At 30.9% G+C, this 21,900-nt stretch overlaps 1 protein-coding gene across 1 annotated transcript; it reads left to right on the plus strand.

The window, feature by feature from the left end:
• The first annotated feature begins 8,856 nt into the window (after window positions 1-8,856).
• LOC114412247 (lon protease homolog 2, peroxisomal-like) lies at window positions 8,857-19,331 on the plus strand. The gene is made up of 17 exons (XM_028376062.1): window positions 8,857-9,121; window positions 9,893-10,005; window positions 10,255-10,354; window positions 10,961-11,130; window positions 11,877-11,968; window positions 12,234-12,413; window positions 12,497-12,580; window positions 12,939-13,066; window positions 13,244-13,445; window positions 13,527-13,733; window positions 14,487-14,617; window positions 15,209-15,422; window positions 15,821-16,123; window positions 16,309-16,503; window positions 17,474-17,719; window positions 18,227-18,328; window positions 18,622-19,331. The coding sequence occupies exons 1-17, from the start codon at window positions 9,015-9,017 to the stop codon at window positions 18,703-18,705; spliced, it is 2,658 nt and encodes an 885-aa protein (XP_028231863.1). The 5' UTR covers window positions 8,857-9,014; the 3' UTR covers window positions 18,706-19,331.
• Window positions 19,332-21,900: the final 2,569 nt, after the last annotated feature.

Below are 21,900 nucleotides of genomic sequence, written 5' to 3' on the forward strand. Positions count from 1 at the left end.
ATCCCTTAGCTAGATAGCATCTGAGGTTACAACTCTTATGAAGAACACAGAGTCTAATTCTATCATTTAGGTACATGTTTTGATGTTCTAAGTTAACATTTTCTATTAGAAAATCAACATCTGCATCCAATATCAATTATCAAATTCAATTTCAAGAATATCAAAATGGAAAAACATCAAAACATCCCACAATTGAATTCACCCAAATCATAACAAAACAAAGTGCTTCAAGGTATTCAAAACTCATCCAAGAAACTAAATTTGCTATAATCATAAATCTAAGATCATACAATCTACTTGTGACTTATTACCACTCTTAGTTACAACAAAAGAAAAAGAGAGAACTCACTCCCTCTGACCTTAAATGAAGCAATTCCTCAACAAGGAAAAGGAAGATGATCTCGTGACCACTCCCAAGAATGCATTACCCAATGACTTTGTCCACCATGATCTCTATGACAACTCTTATTATGTCAAAAATTTGGTTGTGATTTAAAATACAATCTCAAATGGCCTAAATTCCCCGAGTTTGAAAACTCAAAGGGAAATATAAAAATATTGACTGAGGGACTCCACGCCTAACGCTAAGCCCACTTAATTCTTTGGTGCATATAAGACTTGTTGGTCTCCTCTATATATAAGGGAAGAAATGAGTTTATGAGATTATTTTGTTTAATGTGAGACTTAGAGTGTTTTTCATAATCCAACTACCTACTTTGGAGCCGATCTTCTCTAAGATAGAAGCTGATTTTGGTTTCTAAGGTGTATGAATGAATTGTAGCTTTTTCAGCAAGTTTCCCAATTACGCAAAAAAATACCTCAAATGGACAACTATAAATCAAGATATGACGTGGTCTATCTAGGATTGTCATCATAAAATTAACACTAAGCATTTTTTAACTATAAGAAGTTAATCTAATACTTTTCTATTACCAAATATAATATAATATAATAAAATAACAATAACAACAACAACAATAACAATAATAATAATGATGATGATGATGATGATGATATACACAAAATACACATGTGTATATGAACACATACTATCGTAAATAAGTACATGCTTAGGACAAAATAAATAATACAAAAATAATATTAACAAATATTTATAGAAAATATAACATAAGAGTCCTAATAAAAGTTCTTCTTATAGTATATTACTAGTAATCAAAATTTGGGGTGTTACAATTACCAACATCAATGGAGTATGCTCAAACAATTTTTGCTTCTCAATGGAGAAAAAATTTATGTTTTTATCAGGTTGACAAACATATGATCTTATGTCATTCTTAATTTGATTTGGTTAATATGCTTTTTATTATCTTTTGTGAGTAAACTAATTGATCTGTGTTTAGAGTTTAGAGAAGAGTTCTTTAATTATTTTAATCTTAAAATAATTGTTGTTTCCATGGTTATTCTTTTTAGGTTTTTTATTTCCAATTTCCCATGCTTAATGTTTTGTTCTTAATGTATGTATTGATAGTTAAAAGCTTACCTGGCAATAAAAAACTGACTTTTATTAAAAAAATTGTAAAACCAAACTGACTTCTAAAATTAAAAAAATAAAATAAAATTAAAATTTAATTTTATGATACCAAATTTTAAAACTTGAAATTGTGAATGCCAAATTTTTATTATTTTTTAGCTATTTTTAAAGAAATCAGTATTTTAAAAAAGTGTCCAATCTTTTTTATTTTAACTTCTCCAAATATGGAATTTTTAAAATCATAATATTCACTTTTAAAAGCAACTGACTTTTGTAAAACCAGACTGACTTTTAAAAAGAAATAATTATTTTTAAAAAAGTGTCCAATCTTTTTCAATATCTTCTCCAAATATGGAATTTTTAAAATTATAATATTCACTTTTAAAAACTTTGTTGCCTGCCTACAAAAACAATTTAATAATACCGTATAAATCGGAGAGTGTGCTGTTACAAAATATTGTGATATGATCGGAGAGTGTGCTGTTACAAAATATTGTGATATGATCGGAGAGTGATTATGAGGTTACCCCCGTATCTTTATGAGTCTGCAGTTACCCGCAATTTACAGTTATCAAATTCAACTTTTTTTTTTTCGATTTTACATTCTCATAATAATAAAACTGAGTTTTAAAATTAAAAAAAAAACGAACAATACATGAATCAGATTTTATTTTAATCTTTTTTAGGTTAATTTATTTTCATCCTTTTTTTTATGTATGTTTACACTTGTACAGCCAATAGTTACCATAAGCTATAGAGGCATACAGAGTTGAAAAAATGTGTATGTATAAACATGTATTTAGAAAAAAATATAAAACCAAAATCAGATGTATTGGTGGTTCAGTTTGGTTTGATTTTTCTCGAAAAATGATCCAAACAAAAATTTAAAAATACATGCGGTTCGATTTTATTTTCATTTAAAATAAAATTCAAATTAAATCAATATTTTACACTTTTGGTTTGGTTTGATTATTGTAGCGTTTATTAAAATATTATTTCATTAAACTTTATATATTTTCTTTTCATATTTTAAATAAAATTATATTAAAAAAATTGTTGATAATAATCTACTAAACTTATTTAATATGTTAGATCTTCTGCAATAAAAATATATAAAATTTTATTTATTTTAAACCAAACATATCTTAAAATGATCATATAAAAAAGAAAATAATATATATTATATAAGTTTCCTATACATAACACTTTAAAATATTGTGAAACTCAAATGATACACACATAAAAAATAAAATAATATAAGTGTTAGTACAAGTGTTGTGATTTGGATTGGTTTCAAAAACATAAAAAAATCAATTTAATTTAGTTTTTCGTTTTTTTAATCCTTTTCAATTTTTAGTTTGAATCGATTTGAATTTAAACGCAAAATAAAAAGGAAAAATTATACACTTTTGGTTCCCTTTCGGATTTGGTCCTCCTATAATTTAAGTCACAAATTGAGTTCCCAAGTTTTATAAATTCTTGCAAAATTGGTCCTGGAAGTCTGATTTGGATGTTGACCATTAACCTCAGACGTTGACTGTCACATGTCAATGCCACGTGTCAACGTTTGAGTGGTTCCTTATAAAAGTTTCATTTTTTTGTAGGTAAAATTGCACTTTCGGTCCCCAGTTTTACTCTAATTTCGATTTTGGTCCCCTTATAATTTAATTCACACATTTGGCCCCCCAGTTTTATAAATCCCTTTATAAATTGTTTCTACAGAATTGGTCTTTTGAATGGTTTAGCCATTGATGCTAGAGACATGGTAGGTCTTGATAAATCTCACACTTCTTTTTCATTGCAAGTTTTTCACTCACTTGGAATCCAGAGAAAAATCACTTTGTCTCTCTCCCACTTCCGGGGTTGTTCAACTTGGGAGAGTGACACATGAATCCCAACTTGGGTCTGAAAAAGGGATTTATAAAACTGAGGGACCAAATGTGTGAATTAAATTATATGGGGACCAAAATCGAAATTGGAGTAAAACTGAGGGACCAAAAGTACAACTTTACCTACAAAAAATGAAGCCTTTATAAGGAATCACTCAGACTTTGACACGTGGCATTGACACGTGACAACCACACATGACATTAACACGTGACAGTTACACATGACATTGACACGTGACAGTCAACGTCTGAGGTTAACGGTCAATGTCTAAATTGGGCTTCCAGGACCAATTTTGCAGGGATTTATAAAACTGGGAGACCAAATTTGTAAATTAAATTATAGGGGGACCAAACCCGTAATTGAAAATAAAGTGGGAGACCAATTTTACAATTTTGCCAAATAAAAAAGAATTAGCGCAACACCGAGTTGTTTCTATCATATACTATTGGGATGCATACAATATAAAAAATCATATTAAACTAATATTACTATGTACACCCCAATTATGAAATAAATTCTAAAAATATTACAATTTTAGTGAAAAAATGTGGACACATATGTGCAATATCACTTGTGTTTCCACTAATTAAAAGTAAAAATTATATACAAAATATAACACATATTTATTTTCACTTAATTCAAGGGAATAAAAATTTACTTAAAGTTACATTAATATTTAAATTAATATGTTGAATTTTTTATTATAATAATTTTAATTTAAAATTATTTTTTATGGTTGTTTATTTCTTAACTTAAATACTCTATTAAATATTTTGTTTTACAAACATGGAAATTATTAAAAAATATAGCAAATGATGATGAATATTTTTCATGAAAGTATAAAGAGAAATTTATACTTGACTAATAATATAAAATACAACACACATGGATGAATATTTTTTTTTTATATATAAAATCAGGTAGACAAATTTACCCTAAATTGAAAGGAATACATTTTTTTTATTAAGATTTTTGGTCCAATCAAAGTTTAAATTTACTTTACATAATTAATATTTATTTAATTAGATAAAAAAATCAAAATAAATAAACATAATTACTATGATTTTCTACACACAAAATTAGTGTCTAAATTAATTTTTAAGCAAATAAATTATTCATGATTTTATTTTATCTAGAAAAATTTTAATTTTCTTTAATACATTGAAATGCATATGCCAATATATAAAATAAAAATTACATATAAAATATAACACATAGTCTTGCTTTATATATATATATATATATATAAAAGCATAAGCAAGTAAATTTTTTCACTTAATTCACAGATGAATAATTTGTCGATAATCACATTAATATCTAAATTATTATTATAAGTTTATATTTTTTTATTATAATTTTAATTTACATCTAATTTTTATGATTTTCTCTTTCCTGATTTAAATAATTTATTGAACATTTTATTTTACGAACATGTAAAATATGAAAAAGGATAATAATGAGAATGAATATTTTTTATGAAGATATAAAGACAAAAATTTAACAAATTATATGTATACAAAATTCAAATAAAGTTAAATATCTTGTTTACCAATTACCCGTACAATGCATGGTCAAAACTTCAACATCTAGTACGTATATAATAAACTATGAAGTGGTTAACTTTTTTTATTAATGATGAAATTATTGTGATAATTAATAATTCGGTCACTATTATAAAGAATATCAGTAGGAAAATAAAAATAGTCACAGATGATGAATAATTAATTACAATACTTATTTTTTTTGCTGAATGTAATTGTAATATACGTATACTCATAACTAATTTTTAATCAATAATAAATATATTTTAAGTTTTATAGTTATGCATTATCAATGTAAAAAAAATTTATATTATCAATAATAAATTATTTTTAATATAACTTTTAAGATACTTACTATAAAAATTAATAAATTTATCGTATATAAAATTTATAAATAATTGACAACATAAAAATACATGTATTATGTATTCATATATTTTCTTATAACATGCAGGTATTAATAGGATGGAAGAGGTGATGGGATGCCACTGGCGATGAACTAGAAAATGCTCCCGTACATGAGTAATATACGGATATTAGGGGTGTTTATGAATGTGGTGAATTCAAATCAATTCAAACTAGAAAATTCAGATTGATTTACATCATTGATACAGGTTAAGTTGAAAAAAAAAAATGCAAATATGATAACCTTATATCGAATCTCAAATTTAAATTATGAGAATCCAATTAGATCCACCGTTACTTACTAGTATGTTTTTTTTTTTAAACTTTTTAAAGTTTTAGCTTTCTAGTTCGACCCAATTTTGTTATTATTATTTTTTATTTAAAACTACTAATAAATGGTTATTATAATTGTAATGTAAAACATGATTCAATTTTAACTGAAAATTAAACAGGTTCTATATTGACTAATAGTTGAAGAATAATTTAGAGTTAAATATATAAAGTTACATAATATCAGAATCATCTTCCTTTTTTTCATCAATTTTTTTTGATTATTTTAATGATAAATTTGATAACCTAATCCAATATAATATAATCATAATCAAATTGACTTGGATTGAATTGTAAATCCAAACTAGACAAATATCGATTTAAATCAAATCAATTAATTAAATTATAAAAAAATTTGCTTTGAGCCAACTCCACCTTGCCCACCCTAACAAGCCAATGCCACTCAAATTTGGTGCCATTGACTATTAAGAGCTTATTTTCAAGCTAAGAGACAAAAACTCATCATCTATGATCACCAACCTTTTTCATTCTTTATTTCTTTCTATTGTTTTGGTTGAATAACGTATGAATATCAATCATAGGATGTGATTATCGAACTTTTTTTAATATTGCCCAACGTAAGTAGTAAGCATAGAGTTTTGTTTTTTTTTTGTTTTTAGCTCATTCGGATCTATGCTTTTACTTTTTACAACCATAATGGATAAAAATAATATTAATTTTTCTCATTTAACTAATCCCAATTACAGGAAACAAAGAGTGAATGATACAAAAAAAAAAAATAAATCATCTACGTATCATATTTAAAAATTAAAATCAACATGATAAAAAGATTCTATAACACAATTAATCAGAGATAAATTGGAAATCAGGTTATAATTCGTGAGTTGCACAAGATGAACAGATGGCAATGGTGTTGTAATTTGTAACTACCCCAGACCATAGAAACTTTACTAAAAAAAATCAATTGTAGGAAATAATTTGAAACATTTTGTTTTTATTTGAAAATTGATAAAAAAATATTTTTGAGACAAAAACAATTTTATTAAAATATAATTTTTATTTTATTTTATCCGTTGAATTTATATTAAGGTAGGTGAGCAACAATTTTACTGATAATCCAAACATCACTTCATATAAAAATATGTTTAATTTGACCAATTTTTTTTTTTAGTTTTCGGACTATCTTTTCTTTTGTATTGATTGACGATGTCACTGATGACGACAATGAGTTGAGGTAAGCTTCAAATATCAGGTAAAAGTCACATGGCCTATATGTCAGTGAGGCTTTGTCGACTGTCGTGGAAGACTGAGGCAAAGGAAATTTAATAAAAAAAAATAATGATGGATTTTGAACTGGGTAGACAAGATAAATTAATAAATTATAAATTTTTTATAATAATTTTAGATTTTAGGATCATAACAAAAATAAAGTAACATTTATGTTCTGTTTGATTGAGTGAAAAGAAAATAAAGAAAAAAGAAAAAAAATTAAATTTAAATTAAAAAGAAAATGAAAGAAAGAAAAAATTTAAACTTTTGTTTTTATAAGTCATCTTTTTCTTTTATTTTTGTTCCATTTTTTTCAATCAAACAATTTTTTTTATTAGTTGTGTGTTTTTTCTTTTTTATTTTTTTTCTCTCATTTTCTTTCCTACGAAATAGATGATTAATAAACTATATATTTTAAATTCGATCCCTAAATATAAATTTTACGAGAGCCTCTGCAACAATCCTACCCTTTTAAAAGTATCAGTGACAGTCACGTGCAAGTTGATAATCACATAAGAAAGATGTGTGATCAAAAGAATTTAATACAATATATAAAACAGACAGACTAGAAGAATACTGAAAAAAACTATATTACTATGTATAAATTAGTATATTTTGATATTTAGTATATATTAGTAATTTAAATTTATTAATATTAACTAATACTATCATTGTAAATTTAATAATTTATTTACTCTTTAATTTTAATTTGTTGTTATTACTGGCATATATTATTAGTATTTATGAATAATATTAGTTTTATTATTAGGAGTATATATATTTGATATTTATTATTTTTAATAATAATATTATACATTTAGTATGTATTTATGAATATTAATTTTAATATTATTAGTGTATCCTTAGTAACTTATATTATTAATTTATTTAAGAGTTTAATAGTCATGCCAATGTAAAATACTTTTTAATTTTGTAATGCTAAATAATATGAGAAATTTTGATTTATTGTTTAAGTTATATATATTCAATTTTTTGGATGTATATTATATTCTAATTTGCAATTACATACCAAACAAATTCACTAGCCTAATGATTGTAGTGTTGTTTGTTCACTTGAGGTAAAGCATTTGAACCCATTAAAGTGATTTTGAGAAATTTTGCACTATTTTTACTTGTCAAGTCAACACACTACAACATGTCAATGTAAAGTCAACATATGCATTAACCACACATGATAGAGGGATTTAATTGTAAATGAAAGTATTCAAATCCAAATTGATAAAAATATATTCAAAAAATCAAAATTTTAAGCAAATTATTTTTTTGGATTATATTTGATTTTTTAGTAAATCAATTTGTTCGATTTTCGGTTGGTGTCTTTGGAATCGAATCAATAATATTATAAATCCTTTAGAAGTAAGGCATAACAACACTTTTCTTCATAACAATACCAGGGGAACTTATATATTTTAAATAAAATAAAATAGAAGAAAGATTTAGAAGTTAAAAAAAAAAAGTAAGAAAAGGAAGTTACTAACAAAAAAAAAATAGTGAGACAGTTATTAAAAAATAAATAAATTGATAGAAAGTAAAACTGTTTAAAAAATATATACACCAAATTAGATATTTTTTATTATTAATAGTTATAAATATACCATTAGCATCTTTAATAGGAAAGTAATTCTGCTGAAGCCAAAAGTTAGATAAAACGGGTATAGGCAACAAAACTTTCTTTTTTTAGTATCTAATGCAAGTAACATTTACACACTAAAACACTAATTTGATTAGAAAAAATACGTTATATTAGTATAAAATTATTTTATATCATTCTTTTATGACAGTTCATCATTTATAATAAATTTATTAAAATTTGATGATATTTAAAAATTATGTGAAGTTGTGATTGAACGAGTAAAATAAATTTTTTAAAATATTGAAATTTAATTAATTAATATTTGTATAAGACTGATACAGATAATATAGTATATAGTAGTACCTCTTAAAAAAGAGAACAAATGGAAAAGTGGGAAGAAAACAGAGGCAGTTAGTTCCACTCCTTTGTCTGTTTCGAATTGGATTCTCTATATTTATTTCCCCTCGTTCCCGTCTTCTTTTTCACCCTTCTCTTCTCTCCGAATTCATCAATCACCCACCGAGTTCCGACCATGGCCGAATCGGTGGAGCTTCCGAGTCGCTTGGCGATTCTCCCGTTCAGGAACAAGGTCCTCTTGCCCGGCGCCATCATCAGAATCCGCTGCACTTCCCCCACCAGGTACCTCTCTCTCTCCTTTCATTCCCATCAAAATTCCTCTTTAATTAATCGAAATTATAAAATTTCCAACCTCGGATTCTTGTTTTATGTTCTTGTTTGGTTTGATCTGCGGTGGAAATTTTGAATTGAAGCAACTGCAACTGCAACTGCAACTGCTGCTGTCTCTGTTGATTTGATTTCCTTTGGTGTTCGCCGGTTAATTTACCCTAAATAGTTAAATTTTACAGTCTCTGAAAGTTATAATGATCCGAGGAATTTTTTTTATAGTGAAATTAGCCTCCAAATTTTAATTTGACCAACTGAAATAAATGTGTATTTATTTAGGGACGATTGAATTTAGTTTCCGTTTTCAGGATGATGAGAGAAATACTATTGTACTACAACTATTCGCTAGATATTTTTTTTCCAATGCACTCTTTTCAACTCCTTAACGCGTTATTATTGTTACTCCCTTGACAAAGTTATGGGTCCCTCTTTAACACGTTATGGCTCCTCTTCCTATTTAATTTGTCACAAGCTCGTAGTACTTTTGTGAGTTTGAGTAAATTTCATGTAACAGTGAAGAGTATGTAACTGACATTGAAATTATGTTTCTAAGGATTGCTTTGACTTTTTGGTGTTTAGTATTTACTAGTTCATTTATAGTTTTTATTTTTGGGCTATAGTTGTTTACTCAAAAGGTGACGCATTGACTGTACCAAAAAGTTAAACCTTTTTTATTTCTGCATGTCTTTAAGCATTACGTGTGACTGTTTCCTTGGTTTTCTGAAGTGTGAAGTTGGTGGAACAAGAACTTTGGCAGCGAGAAGAGAAGGGGTTGATTGGCATCCTTCCAGTGCGTGATGCCGCTGAAATTAAGCCAGTGGGTCCCACTGTATCTGAAGGTGATAAACTCGACTTCTATTTTTGTTTCTTCCTTTTGAAAATGGATAGTGTGTTTGGATTAGATTTATGGTGAGAAATAATAAATTATTTTTCATGGTGGATGCAAAACAACAAAATAATTGCTCCTACTTTTTCATGGTACCACCATGATTTTGAAGAGTTGAATTGATTCTTGGTGTTATCCAAATACACTAGAAGTCTGGCTTGCCTATACTAATTTTTATTCTTCCACTTCCTTGTATGTGCAGGAGCTGATTCAACAAACCAGAACTCAAAAGTTCAGAGCGGTTCATCGGATTCTCATAAGCTCGATACAAAGAAGCAGAATGATGTTCATTGGCATAACAGGCATAGCTCTCGTGAATACCTTTTGTGTCATTTTGAGAACCTCAGATCAAGTTGTTTGATAATAATATAATAATGTTATACATTATAACGTTTCATCAGTCCATCTACAATCTGTATTAAGTTGTATTAGTCAAACATTGATAATAATGTTATACATTGTAACGGTTCATAAGTCTGTTGTCTTTTTCTTTTTTGGCTGAACTGATGTCTTCTTTTATATTTCTACCTTCAGATTTCGCAATTATAAAAGTCTAATAATTCTCTAATTCTATAAAGTGAAATAATGGCCAGTTTCGTTTGAAAAATGTTATCTTTTTTCACTAATATTTATAAAAACGTCACTTTATTTTCACTTTGTTTCATGTTTTCAAATATTTGTATGGAAAATTATGTAGCCAACATTTTGGGGTTTTCATCATTTGCTGTACAAATTATTAAAAAAAGAAATAAATTGAAAACTAGGTGGAATTTGTGTAATTATTAGAGAAATCAGGAAATGAAAACCAAAAGTGTTTTCTTAAATCAAACTAGCCTTGCTTATCTGATCAAACTTTGCAAAAAAAACCCTGCAAATTAAGGTTGATTTTAATTGACCTTTGGTTCCAGGGGGGTAGCTGCTCGACCATTACATTTATCAAGGGGAGTGGAGAAACCAAGTGGGAGGGTCACATACACAGTTGTTCTTGAAGGTTTGTGCAGATTTAGTGTCCAGGAACTGAGCATGAGAGGAATATACCATACTGCGAGGATAACTTCCCTTGAAATGACCAAGACTGGTAAGTTGTTAATCTTTTTCTTTGGCACTAGCTTTTGTATAGGAAATCTATATTTTTATTCCCTTATGGTTTTCTTGGTATTTAATAACTAATTAAAACTGCAGTTTGGATATTAATGATAATACGCATTATTTAAGAGTTGTATACCTGATAGTGATGTGCTCCGCCAAAGATTTGATATTTTATTGTGATATTGTCTATAAACATTTGAATGATTATTTGTAGACCTATGCCTTCCTCTTGATGTAAATGCTATATATTGCAGTTTTTTTGCCTGCCTATGAACATTCAATGTTTTGACTTTTTATTGTATACTTTCTAATGAGGAAAGGGCATGTGAATTTTAAAGGCCTTGAAGTATTTTTTCATGTACTAAGAAGGGCACTGAAAGCAACAGTTGAGAGAGTATATTGTATGGTTTTTAGTCCTATGAAGGGGGGAGAGGGAAACCAAGAAGAACATTGGAGGAAGTTTTTAAAAGGGATCTCATGGTGAATAAATAATAATATCTCTAATGATATGGTTTTTAACTGTGCCCAATGGCATCGTGTAATCCATATAGTAGACAACACCTAGTGGAATAAGGTTTTTGTTGTTGTTTTCAGCTTAACAACTTTGGGACATTTTAGCATTATGGTAAAAAAGGAAAAGGGAATTTTAGATTAGTTTCCTAATGATTCGATCACTGATAAGCTTTAATTCATTATCTTTGAAGACACTGACTTGCTTCCATTTTTCTAATCTAGAACTGGAACAAGTGGAGCAAGACCCAGATTTCATAATGTTGTCTCGCCAATTTAAAGCTACTGCAATGGAGCTTATTTCTGTTTTGGAGCTGGTAAAGCTTTGACCTTTAACACTTCTACTAACATTGACTGAAAAACATGACATGCTATTTGAGCATTGAGCTTTAAAAACTCTAGTATTCTTTTAAGATTGGTTGGATAATATCATTATACTCCATGTTTGAATAAAATATTTTGTGTTATAGATATGAACTTTTTGTTTTATAGTGATAAACTATAGTTTTTAAGATTTTGGGAATGCCATCCTTTCTGTGTTGCATTTGTATTAGTTGCTTACATTTCCTTGCTTTATTATAGAAACAAAAAACTGGTGGTAGGACAAAAGTCCTTTTGGACAACGTTCCAGTTCACAAGTTGGCTGATATATTTGTTGCTAGTTTTGAGATAAGTTTTGAAGAACAATTATCTATGCTGGATTTAATTGACCCCAAAGTGAGGCTTTCAAAAGCTACTGAGTTAGTTGACAGGCATTTACAGGTGAGTGATAGGGTTACTGATGCTTGATCTGGTTCTGGTATTGTATAATCTCTAATTCTACTTGTGTCTGTCTATGTCAACAGTCAATACGTGTAGCTGAGAAAATTACACAAAAGGTTGAAGGACAATTGTCAAAATCTCAAAAAGAATTTCTTTTGCGCCAGCAGGTTAGTTTTCTTGCTCCTCTTTGTGATATATTTCTCAAATACAAATGCAAGGCTATAGGTGTTCAATTGAGAAAAGAGTTATACCTTGTTAAAATTCAATAACATGTTTCAAGCCAATAGTTTTTCCATACTATTATGACAAGTATGAACTCTGTGTGCACAATATGCATTAGTAGATAATGCTTTGTCTTTCCTTAATGGCGGTAATATAAGATATGTAGGTAAATAACAATATATTTTGTCAAGGGTTAAGAAAATCTTCGCCGGCTTTGCTACAGATGAGCATTTTTCTGCTTTGTTTGTGTGTTAATCTAATTGAAATGTTATTGTTATCTGTTTAATGTAAAATATATTTTAGATGAGGGCTATAAAAGAGGAACTTGGTGATAATGATGATGATGAGGATGACCTGGCTGCCCTTGAAAGAAAGATGCAAAGTGCAGGAATGCCACAGAATATATGGAAGCATGGACACAGAGAGTTGAGGTACTTTTCAATGGAAACATAATTAGATGTGGTGTTGAACTGATAATGGATCTTTGTCAGGGAATTACTTTCTATAAATGTTCTGTAAAAGGAAAACAAACTGATATTGTCATTATTCAAGTGATTTTATAGCCTCGGAGAGACAATCAATTTATTTTACTATTATTTCTGTCTCAGGAGGCTTAAAAAAATGCAGCCTCAGCAACCAGGGTATAACAGTTCAAGGGTTTATCTAGAGCTTCTTGCTGATCTGCCCTGGCAGAAGGCCAGTGAAGAGATTGATCTGGACTTAAGAGCTGCACGGAAGCGACTGGATAGTGATCACTATGGTTTAGTGAAGGTTAAGCAACGGATAATTGAATACCTGGCGGTTCGCAAGGTTGTCACACCTGCTACTATGCATTTCTAGTGTTTGCTAAATTTAATGTGTTACTAATTTAAGTGCATGTATACGTTACAGCTTAAACCAGATGCAAGGGGTCCAGTGTTGTGCTTTGTTGGACCACCAGGTGTTGGGAAAACATCATTGGCATCTTCTATTGCTGCTGCTTTGGGAAGAAAATTTGTACGCATATCCCTTGGTGGAGTGAAGGATGAGGCTGATATTAGAGGACATAGGAGAACATATGTGGGAAGCATGCCTGGGAGGCTTATAGATGGATTAAAGGTTCAATTGCATTGAAAATTTTGAACATCTCTAGTATGAATAGCTTCTGATTTGTATGACATTTGCAAATACATGTGAGAAGTTATTGATAATTTTGGATTTTGATACATGGAATGCTTTCATTTTCTTGTTTGCTTTTTGTCATTTGATTTTGTCCTAGTGAATGTGACTAGAACTGAGTCAGTATTAGGATCCATAGAGATTAAATCTGAGATTCCCAAAATTCTTATACAAAACTGTAGTACAGAAAATGCTGATTCAGTTAGAATAGAAAGGGAGAAGATAACAGGAGATTCAGTAATTTTTAAATTGAAACCTTGGAGCGGCCTATTGTACAGAATGAAAAATACGTTTATGAGGATTTGATGCATATGACATTATGACTGGATTATTAGATCAGATAATTCTCACTTCTTTCAATGCATTCTCATTTGGAATAAATTAGAGTTTTATACATGCAGTAGCAATAGGAAAGAAAGATTAATAAACAAAAGCAACGTCATCTAACAATGATATTAGAGACCACTGAAGCTGAAGGATTAAAATGCTGATACGGAGGTTAACAATCAGTTGTAATTGCTGGTTAGTGAATTCATGTGGCTGAAACAAAATTGTAACACATACTTGAAGTCATTAAGGGCAAGAGTTAAGATTGGAACAGACAAAATTGAATATATATATATAATAGAGTTGTTGCTGTGTTTTTCCCTCATGGAATCTTAGACCGATTGATGTTTTTCACATGACCTACAGAGAGTAGCCGTTTGCAATCCCGTCATGTTGCTTGATGAAGTTGACAAGACAGGTTCTGATATTCGTGGAGATCCAGCTTCAGCATTACTAGAGGTTCTTGATCCGGAACAAAATAAATCGTTCAATGATCAGTATCCTTTATTCTTCAAGATGTGTTCCCTCAATTTGCTCTTCTCTCCTGTTGGATGTGATGATATATGTACATAGATATCCTTTCTGATGAATAAATTTCTCTTTATACACACACCACCCAGCCACACACCGAAGACTTGAGTTGAAATAATCAACAATGCAATAGCTATTTCCTGGTTGGGGAAACCTGTTGTTTCGCATTTTTACTATCTGGTTGTTAGCCCACATTTGAGATTTTACTAGTGTAACCAACATTAGTATCTTGATCTAGCTAACCAAAAAATTATTTTTGTGAAGATTTCGCCATCTGCCTTTTTGATGATTTGATTGTCAAGGATAAGTTAATCTTAATTTTAGTTGACTTCTTTTAGTAAGGGAATTGTGTTAATATACACCCTGATATCAATTACTTGACCAGAATTGTTCATTTTTTCTTTTTTTCCCCCTTTTAATGCTCATTGCTGAGGAGGATGTCTTATCCTCCTTATTACTGACATCAAATCTTTCCTTTTACTATTTACTAATATTTCTCTTCTACTGTAAAATCAAAAACAAAAAATAATCTGTAGTTGTTCCTTAATGTTATGTAGCTATTTGAATGTTCCATTTGATCTATCCAAGGTAGTTTTTGTGGCTACAGCAAATAGGTTGCAACCCATTCCTCCACCACTTCGTGATAGAATGGAAGTAATTGAGCTTCCTGGATATACACCTGAGGAAAAGCTCCAAATTGCCATGCGGCATTTGATTCCAAGAGTTTTAGACCAGCATGGATTGAGTTCTGAGTTTCTTCAGATTCCTGAGGTACTGAATGTATTTTTATATAAAAATAGTTTAGAAACCGGAAAAGTTTCTGCTCCTTAAGGGAAATTGAAAAAAAATGGAATAATTTATGAGTGAGCAATTAATTTTATAATTATCCATAACTGTAAATATTTTTTTCAGTCTTCACAATCTTGGAAAATTACTGGTTTCTGTGTTTTGGTTAGGTCTTACATTATATTGATTGAACATCAAAAGTCTTTCTTTTTACTAATCTTTAAGATTGCATTCTTTCCTTCTACATGTTATTGTTCTAAAGAGATGCTATAAAACTAATGAAAACATATGAAGCATATTAGTCTCAACTGAAATACTTTCTATACTGTTTGTGTTCTTAGAAAGCTATTTTGTATAGAATTTTAATAAAGAACTGTATGTAGGCAATGGTGAAGCTTGTTATTCAGAGATATACTAGGGAAGCTGGTGTGCGAAACTTGGAGAGGAATCTAGCTGCCTTGGCTCGAGCTGCTGCAGTAAGAGTTTTAGAGCAAGAACAAGTAGTTCCATTAAACAAAGGGATGCAAGGACTTGCTACACCACTTGTGGAAAACAGACTTGCTGATGGAACTGAAGTTGAAATGGAAGTGATACCAATGGGTGTCAATAGTCGGGACATCTCTAACACGTTTAGGATTGCCTCTCCATTTGTTGTTGATGAAACTATGCTTGAAAAAGTGCTTGGGGTAATTGATAATGATATGTTATAATGTGTGTTTACAAATTTTTTTAATATATTACATGTGAATGAATTGGCTTGGTTCTGATGTCATCATGAAAGATTTTTCTTAAGCAAATCTTGAAGGAAAATTAATTTGATGATATACTCTTGTAGGAGTAACACCTAATTATTTGATGTAATTTAATGCAGCCCCCAAGATTTGATGGCAGAGAAGCTGCAGAACGTGTGGCTACCCCTGGGGTCACTGTTGGGCTAGTTTGGACTGCTTTTGGTGGAGAAGTTCAGTTTGTGGAGGCTACAGCTATGGTTGGGAAGGGTGAACTGCATCTCACTGGACAACTTGGTGATGTAATAAAAGAATCAGCTCAGATTGCACTAACATGGGTAAGCATTCAAATCTAAGTGGCTTAATTCTCCTTCTATCTTGATTAGTTTTATCTTACTAGCATCTCGACATGTTTTATTGGAACATTGGAATAAGGGGTGTAACAGTTCCTTATTAAAAAAATCTATAGCATCTTATGTGTATAAGATTATCTAGGGTTGTGGTTTTCTAATAAGCATTGTATCTTGAGGCTTTGTTCCTGTTTGGATCCAATTACAAGGTGTTGTGTTTGTAAGGTCATGAGCTCTGCAAGTATAATGGAACAATTACAAGGTGTGTGTTTATAAGGTCGTGAGCTCTGCAACTATAATGGTTAGCTTTTGTGGTGTGATCCTCCAAATGTTCATATCAATCATATTTAGAGCTTTCCACAATGTTTCTGAGTTGCAAATGAGTGGAATGGGTGGTGAAGCTAACATTGCCGTGTTTGTTGAGACTAGTCAAAGGGTTAATGCATGGTTAAGCCCACATGGGTGCTGGGGTTATAGAATGTGGTGGGATGTTAGGATCCAATTGCAAGGTATGAGACTTGAGTTCTACATTAGCAATATGGGATTCTGGCTGGAGGTTTATAAGGTCTTGGGCTCTTCAACTACAACAACTAGCTTTTGTAATGTGGTTCTCCTAAGGTTCTTATCAGTTCCCTTTGAGGACAACAAGATGAAATAGGTCTAAAGTAACTCTAATCTTTTAAGATGGAACCCATTAAGAGTGTGTGTGTGTGTGACAAAATAAAATAAAATAAAAATCCTTTAATTTATCTCGTGGTGTGCACTAGTAACATTTTCTTTTATTTTTAGCCTTAGTTTGGTCTTTTACATTCAAGGCTGCATTATATGTTTGTCACTATACATTGGCTGTCATGTTTATCCTTTTGAATACATGCCATCTGACTGTTATATATGCTCTACACATGGATTAAATCAAGAACCATTACTTGCTTTTTTACTATCAAGGATGATTTTGTAGGTAAGGGCAAGGACAACTGATCTTAGGCTTGGTGCTACAGAGGGATTTAATATTTTGGAGGGCCGTGATGTACACATACATTTTCCTGCAGGCGCTGTACCTAAAGATGGGCCCTCAGCTGGTGTGACTTTGGTCACAGCATTGGTATCACTTTTCAGTCAGCAAAGGGTGAGATCAGACACGGCTATGACTGGAGAGATGACATTGAGGGGTCTTGTTCTACCTGTTGGTGGTGTCAAGGATAAGGTAAAATTCTATATCTTTTTAACCTTTGTCAACTTTTTGAGACAGGACAAATGACTTTTAATAGAATGAATTCAGAGCTTAGGTGGTGTCAAGTATAAGGTAAAATTATATATCTTTTTAACCTTTGTCAACTTTTTGAGACAGGATAAATGACTTTTTGTAGAATGAATTCAGAGCTTAGGCTTAAATTAAGTAATATAATAATAAGGACAGAAAATATAGTAAAATGAAATTCTAACAAGAAAAATAAGAAATAAAAGTAAAATACCTGTGATGGGATAATATGAAGGGAAGGCTTATATATATTTTACCAAAAGAAATTAACCAATTACCAAGCAGAATTATACGAACCCAGTTTGCCATTGCAAATGGAATTAATGTTTTTGCAGAGTTAGTTTGTCATTTGTGGCTTTTAATGTATGAATCATATGATCAAACATATTTCTGACAGTAAAAGATTAAGACTGTAAAAGGTGGTATGAAGTGACTTTTTTCAATGTTTCACAGATATTAGCTGCACATCGTTACGGTATTAAGAGAGTTATTCTACCTGAAAGGAACTTGAAGGACTTGGTTGAAGTACCATCGTCTGTGCTATCCAATTTGGAGGTAATTCTGCTTCCATGTTTTGCAGCATTGTTACACAGTTTTATAGTCATGTTTCCTACTAATCTAGACAAGTATTTGGTAATTGGTATTTAAAATTCAATCTCTATTTCACTCCTAACTAATATATTTTCAAATCTACAGTATGCCTTGTATAGGCCTATTTTCATTTTCTACATTTTTATGGGGCTCAATCAGTTCCTTGGTATCTCTTATCACCAATGTAACAAAAAAATTATCTCTTATCATCACTGAAATGAAGCACAAAATCACACTTCCCTTTTCTAACTTTACAGATCCTGCTTGCTAAACGAGTGGAAGATGTGTTAGAACATGCTTTTGATGGTGGGTGCCCTTGGAGGCAACACTCGAAGTTATAGCAGCATCCTTGATTTGCAGGACGAGTTAGTAAACCTTTGTCTTTCAATCAGTAATGGCTTCTATATCAATTCAACATACATACCGTCCCCTCCTGATCTATCATTGTCATCGTGATATCGGGTCCGAGTACTTCGACTTCAACTGATCGTAATTAAGCAAAACTCAAGAAACCAACAATTTGGATGGGAGCTGAGCTGACATCTACATTTATCAATGGGAATCCACTCCACCTCAATTATAGTGTGTAAATGCTTTAGCTTGAGACCAACTATTGTGGAAGGTGAGCAACTGCATCCTTTGAGTGCTCTCCATACAACATCTCCGGGTCACACTTTTGTAAATTATTTACCCTGTCACCACATATATACACTTTTAACATATTGCGCATAGATCATAACAAGAGAGGGCTTCCTCTCTTTAATGTGGTTCCTTCTTCCTGCCTGCCAATCCTTTTCCTTATGTTTTAGTCGTTTTAGTCAGTAAGGCCGAGTTTCATAATATGGTGTCAACTGCATAGTTAACCTTATTCATGCAACACACCTGGACTTAAATTACAGAGGTACTTACATTTACCTCATTCCAACGAGATGAGTAAGGGTTCAAATCCACGACATGTTACACGCGAGATCCTATCTTGTTTCACTCGACCAATCTCTTGGGATTTATTGATTGATCATATAAGAAATAAATGATTGAATCATTTTATGAAATTCTAAATTGCGAAAATGAAACACTATACAATTAATAAAATTCATACATGATATCAATGCATTCTCATATAAAATGTTCAGGCTATATGATGTGTACATCTATCACTATAATTTACTAGAATAAGGCTTTTAGGAATCGTTGACTTCTATGTAAAATGTTCTTTGATAAAAAAGAAGAATGTAAAATGTTCATAAGAATGAAAGTTATTTTCTAATGTAACTACCTATCCTCATTCCTTTCTTTCACTTTACATTTTACAAGCATTGGTTCGTAGAACTAATATCTATACAAAAAACTTGTATTGAAGTTGTGTGTACAAAATTACCCTTAATGAGTCTCAACACTCTCTTATCCCAAATGTTGTTTTGGAATGGGTATTTCGTAATACACTTGCAATTCATAATGGGTATTCTGGCACACATTTCAAAATGAGTATTTTGGAATACCTATTCCAAAATAAAAAAATCCAAAACACTTTTTTGGAATGGGTATTTTGAAACAAATTTTGGGATTTACAAGTATATTATGGAATACTCTGCAATACAATTGTAAAGTCAAAATGTGTTCCAGGATACCAATTTTAGAAGCCATACAAATCAACATTCTTGTATTACAAAATGGGTATTTTGGAAAACATTTTAGAATCTTTCCTTAAGAATGTAACCACTTCAGAATATCTTTCCTTAATTCCAAATCTTTACCAATTACTAACCTTCCTTTCGTCCTCAATTCCCCCCTTACCTAGGAAAAGTGTTTATGGGAGTTTGAATCACTTTGCAACTTAGAAATTAGCTTTTGAACATCTAGATCAGATTGTCAAGAAGCTTTAATTCTGGTGAGCATATCTGATTCAAGTTGAACCACAAAAACAACATTACACTCAACTAAACTTCCTCGAGACAATGCATCAGCCACCAAATTTTCTTGACCCTACTTGTATTCTATGCAAAAATAAAATTCCATGAGTTTTACTAACCATTTCTACTGGAATGCTGTAGCTAACCTCTGATCCAAAATATACTTGAGGCTTCTATGATCGGTTCTGATTACAAACTTCTTAGGTAACAAATAATGTCTCCACTTTTGCACTGCAAAGACAACAACTAGCAATTCCTTCTCATAAGTGGATAGGGACTATTGCTGCACATTCAAGCTCCTGCTGATGAAGGCTATGGGATGATTGTCTTGCATCAAGACAACTCTAATACCCGTACCTGAGGCATCTGCTTCTACTACAAATTCCTTATCAAAATTAGGTAGAGCAAGGATAGGTGTTGAGACTAATAGATCCTTTAATTTCTGGAAGGCTAACTTAGCTTCTTGAGTCCAGCAGAAGTTATCCTTCTTAAGCATGTCATTAAGGGGCTTTGCCACACTCCCATATCGAAACACAAACCTTCTATAGTACCCTACAAGTCCAAGAAATCCCCTCAGCTGCTTCAAAGATTGGGGCAGAGGCCACTGTTTAACTGCTTCAACTTTTGCTGGATCAATTGCAACACCCTCACCTGAAATGAAATGACCTAGATATTCCACTCTAGCTACAGGAAAGTAGCATTTAGACCTTTTTGCAAACAATGAATTAGACCTCATTGTAGAAAAGATAGTATGTAAGTGAGACACATGGTCTTCTAATGACTTACTATAGATGAGAATATCATCAAAAAATACTAGCAGAAACTTCCTCAAATATTCTTGAAACACAACATTCATAAGACCTTGAAATGTAGCTGGTGCATTTGTTAAACCAAAGGGCATAACTAGGTATTCAAAGTGACTTGCATGAGTCTTAAATGTTGTTTTGTGCACATCATTTTCATCCATTCTCACCTGATTGTAGCCAGATCTTAGGTCTATCTTAGAGAACCACTTGGAACCATGCAAATCATCTAGAAGATCTTCCACAAGAGGGATTAGGAATCTATTCTTCACTGTAGCCTTATTCAACTCCCTATAATCCACACAAAGCCTCCAACTGCCATCTTTTTTCCCCACCAATACAACTGGGCTAAAATAGGGACTACTACTGTTTTGTATTAGGCCTGAATGCAGATACTCCTTGACCAGACCATTAATGATGTCTTTCTGGTGTTTAGAATATCAATATGGCCTTTTATTTACAGGAACAATGCCTGAGACTAGAGGAATCTTGTGATCATGGGTAGGCCTAACAGGAGGTAGATTGGTAGGTTCCTAGAAAATATCATCAAAACTGCATAGCAATTCTGCAACACTAGTAGGCATGGCAAATGCAGGTGTATGAGTAGTAAGTGAATTCAACAATAAGTCTTCTTCTCCTTCACACAATTGCAACATAGAAATGTGCACACCAGAAGAAACTGCCTTGTGCAATTACTGCTTCTTCACTGTTTTCAGCTTAGCATTAGAAGCCCCTCTCAACACATGTCTCCTTCCTTGTGTAACAAAATCCATAGTCAGCTTATCAAAGTTCCAAGTAATGTCACCCAAAGTTACCAACCACT

Source organism: Glycine soja, chromosome 5 (assembly GCF_004193775.1).
Source record: "Glycine soja cultivar W05 chromosome 5, ASM419377v2, whole genome shotgun sequence".
Lineage (NCBI taxonomy): Eukaryota > Viridiplantae > Streptophyta > Magnoliopsida > Fabales > Fabaceae > Glycine > Glycine soja.

What these genes read in the sequence shown, in the direction of transcription:
- LOC114412247 (XM_028376062.1), top strand. Translation starts at nt 9,015, where the DNA reads ATGGCCGAATCGGTGGAGCTTCCGAGTCGCTTGGCGATTCTCCCGTTC. An exon ending in TTATTTCTGTTTTGGAGCTG is followed by an intron (nt 11,969 to 12,233) that starts GTAAAGCTTTGA and finishes GCTTTATTATAG; the next exon opens with AAACAAAAAACTGGTGGTAG. An exon ending in TAGTTGACAGGCATTTACAG is followed by an intron (nt 12,414 to 12,496) that starts GTGAGTGATAGG and finishes CTATGTCAACAG; the next exon opens with TCAATACGTGTAGCTGAGAA.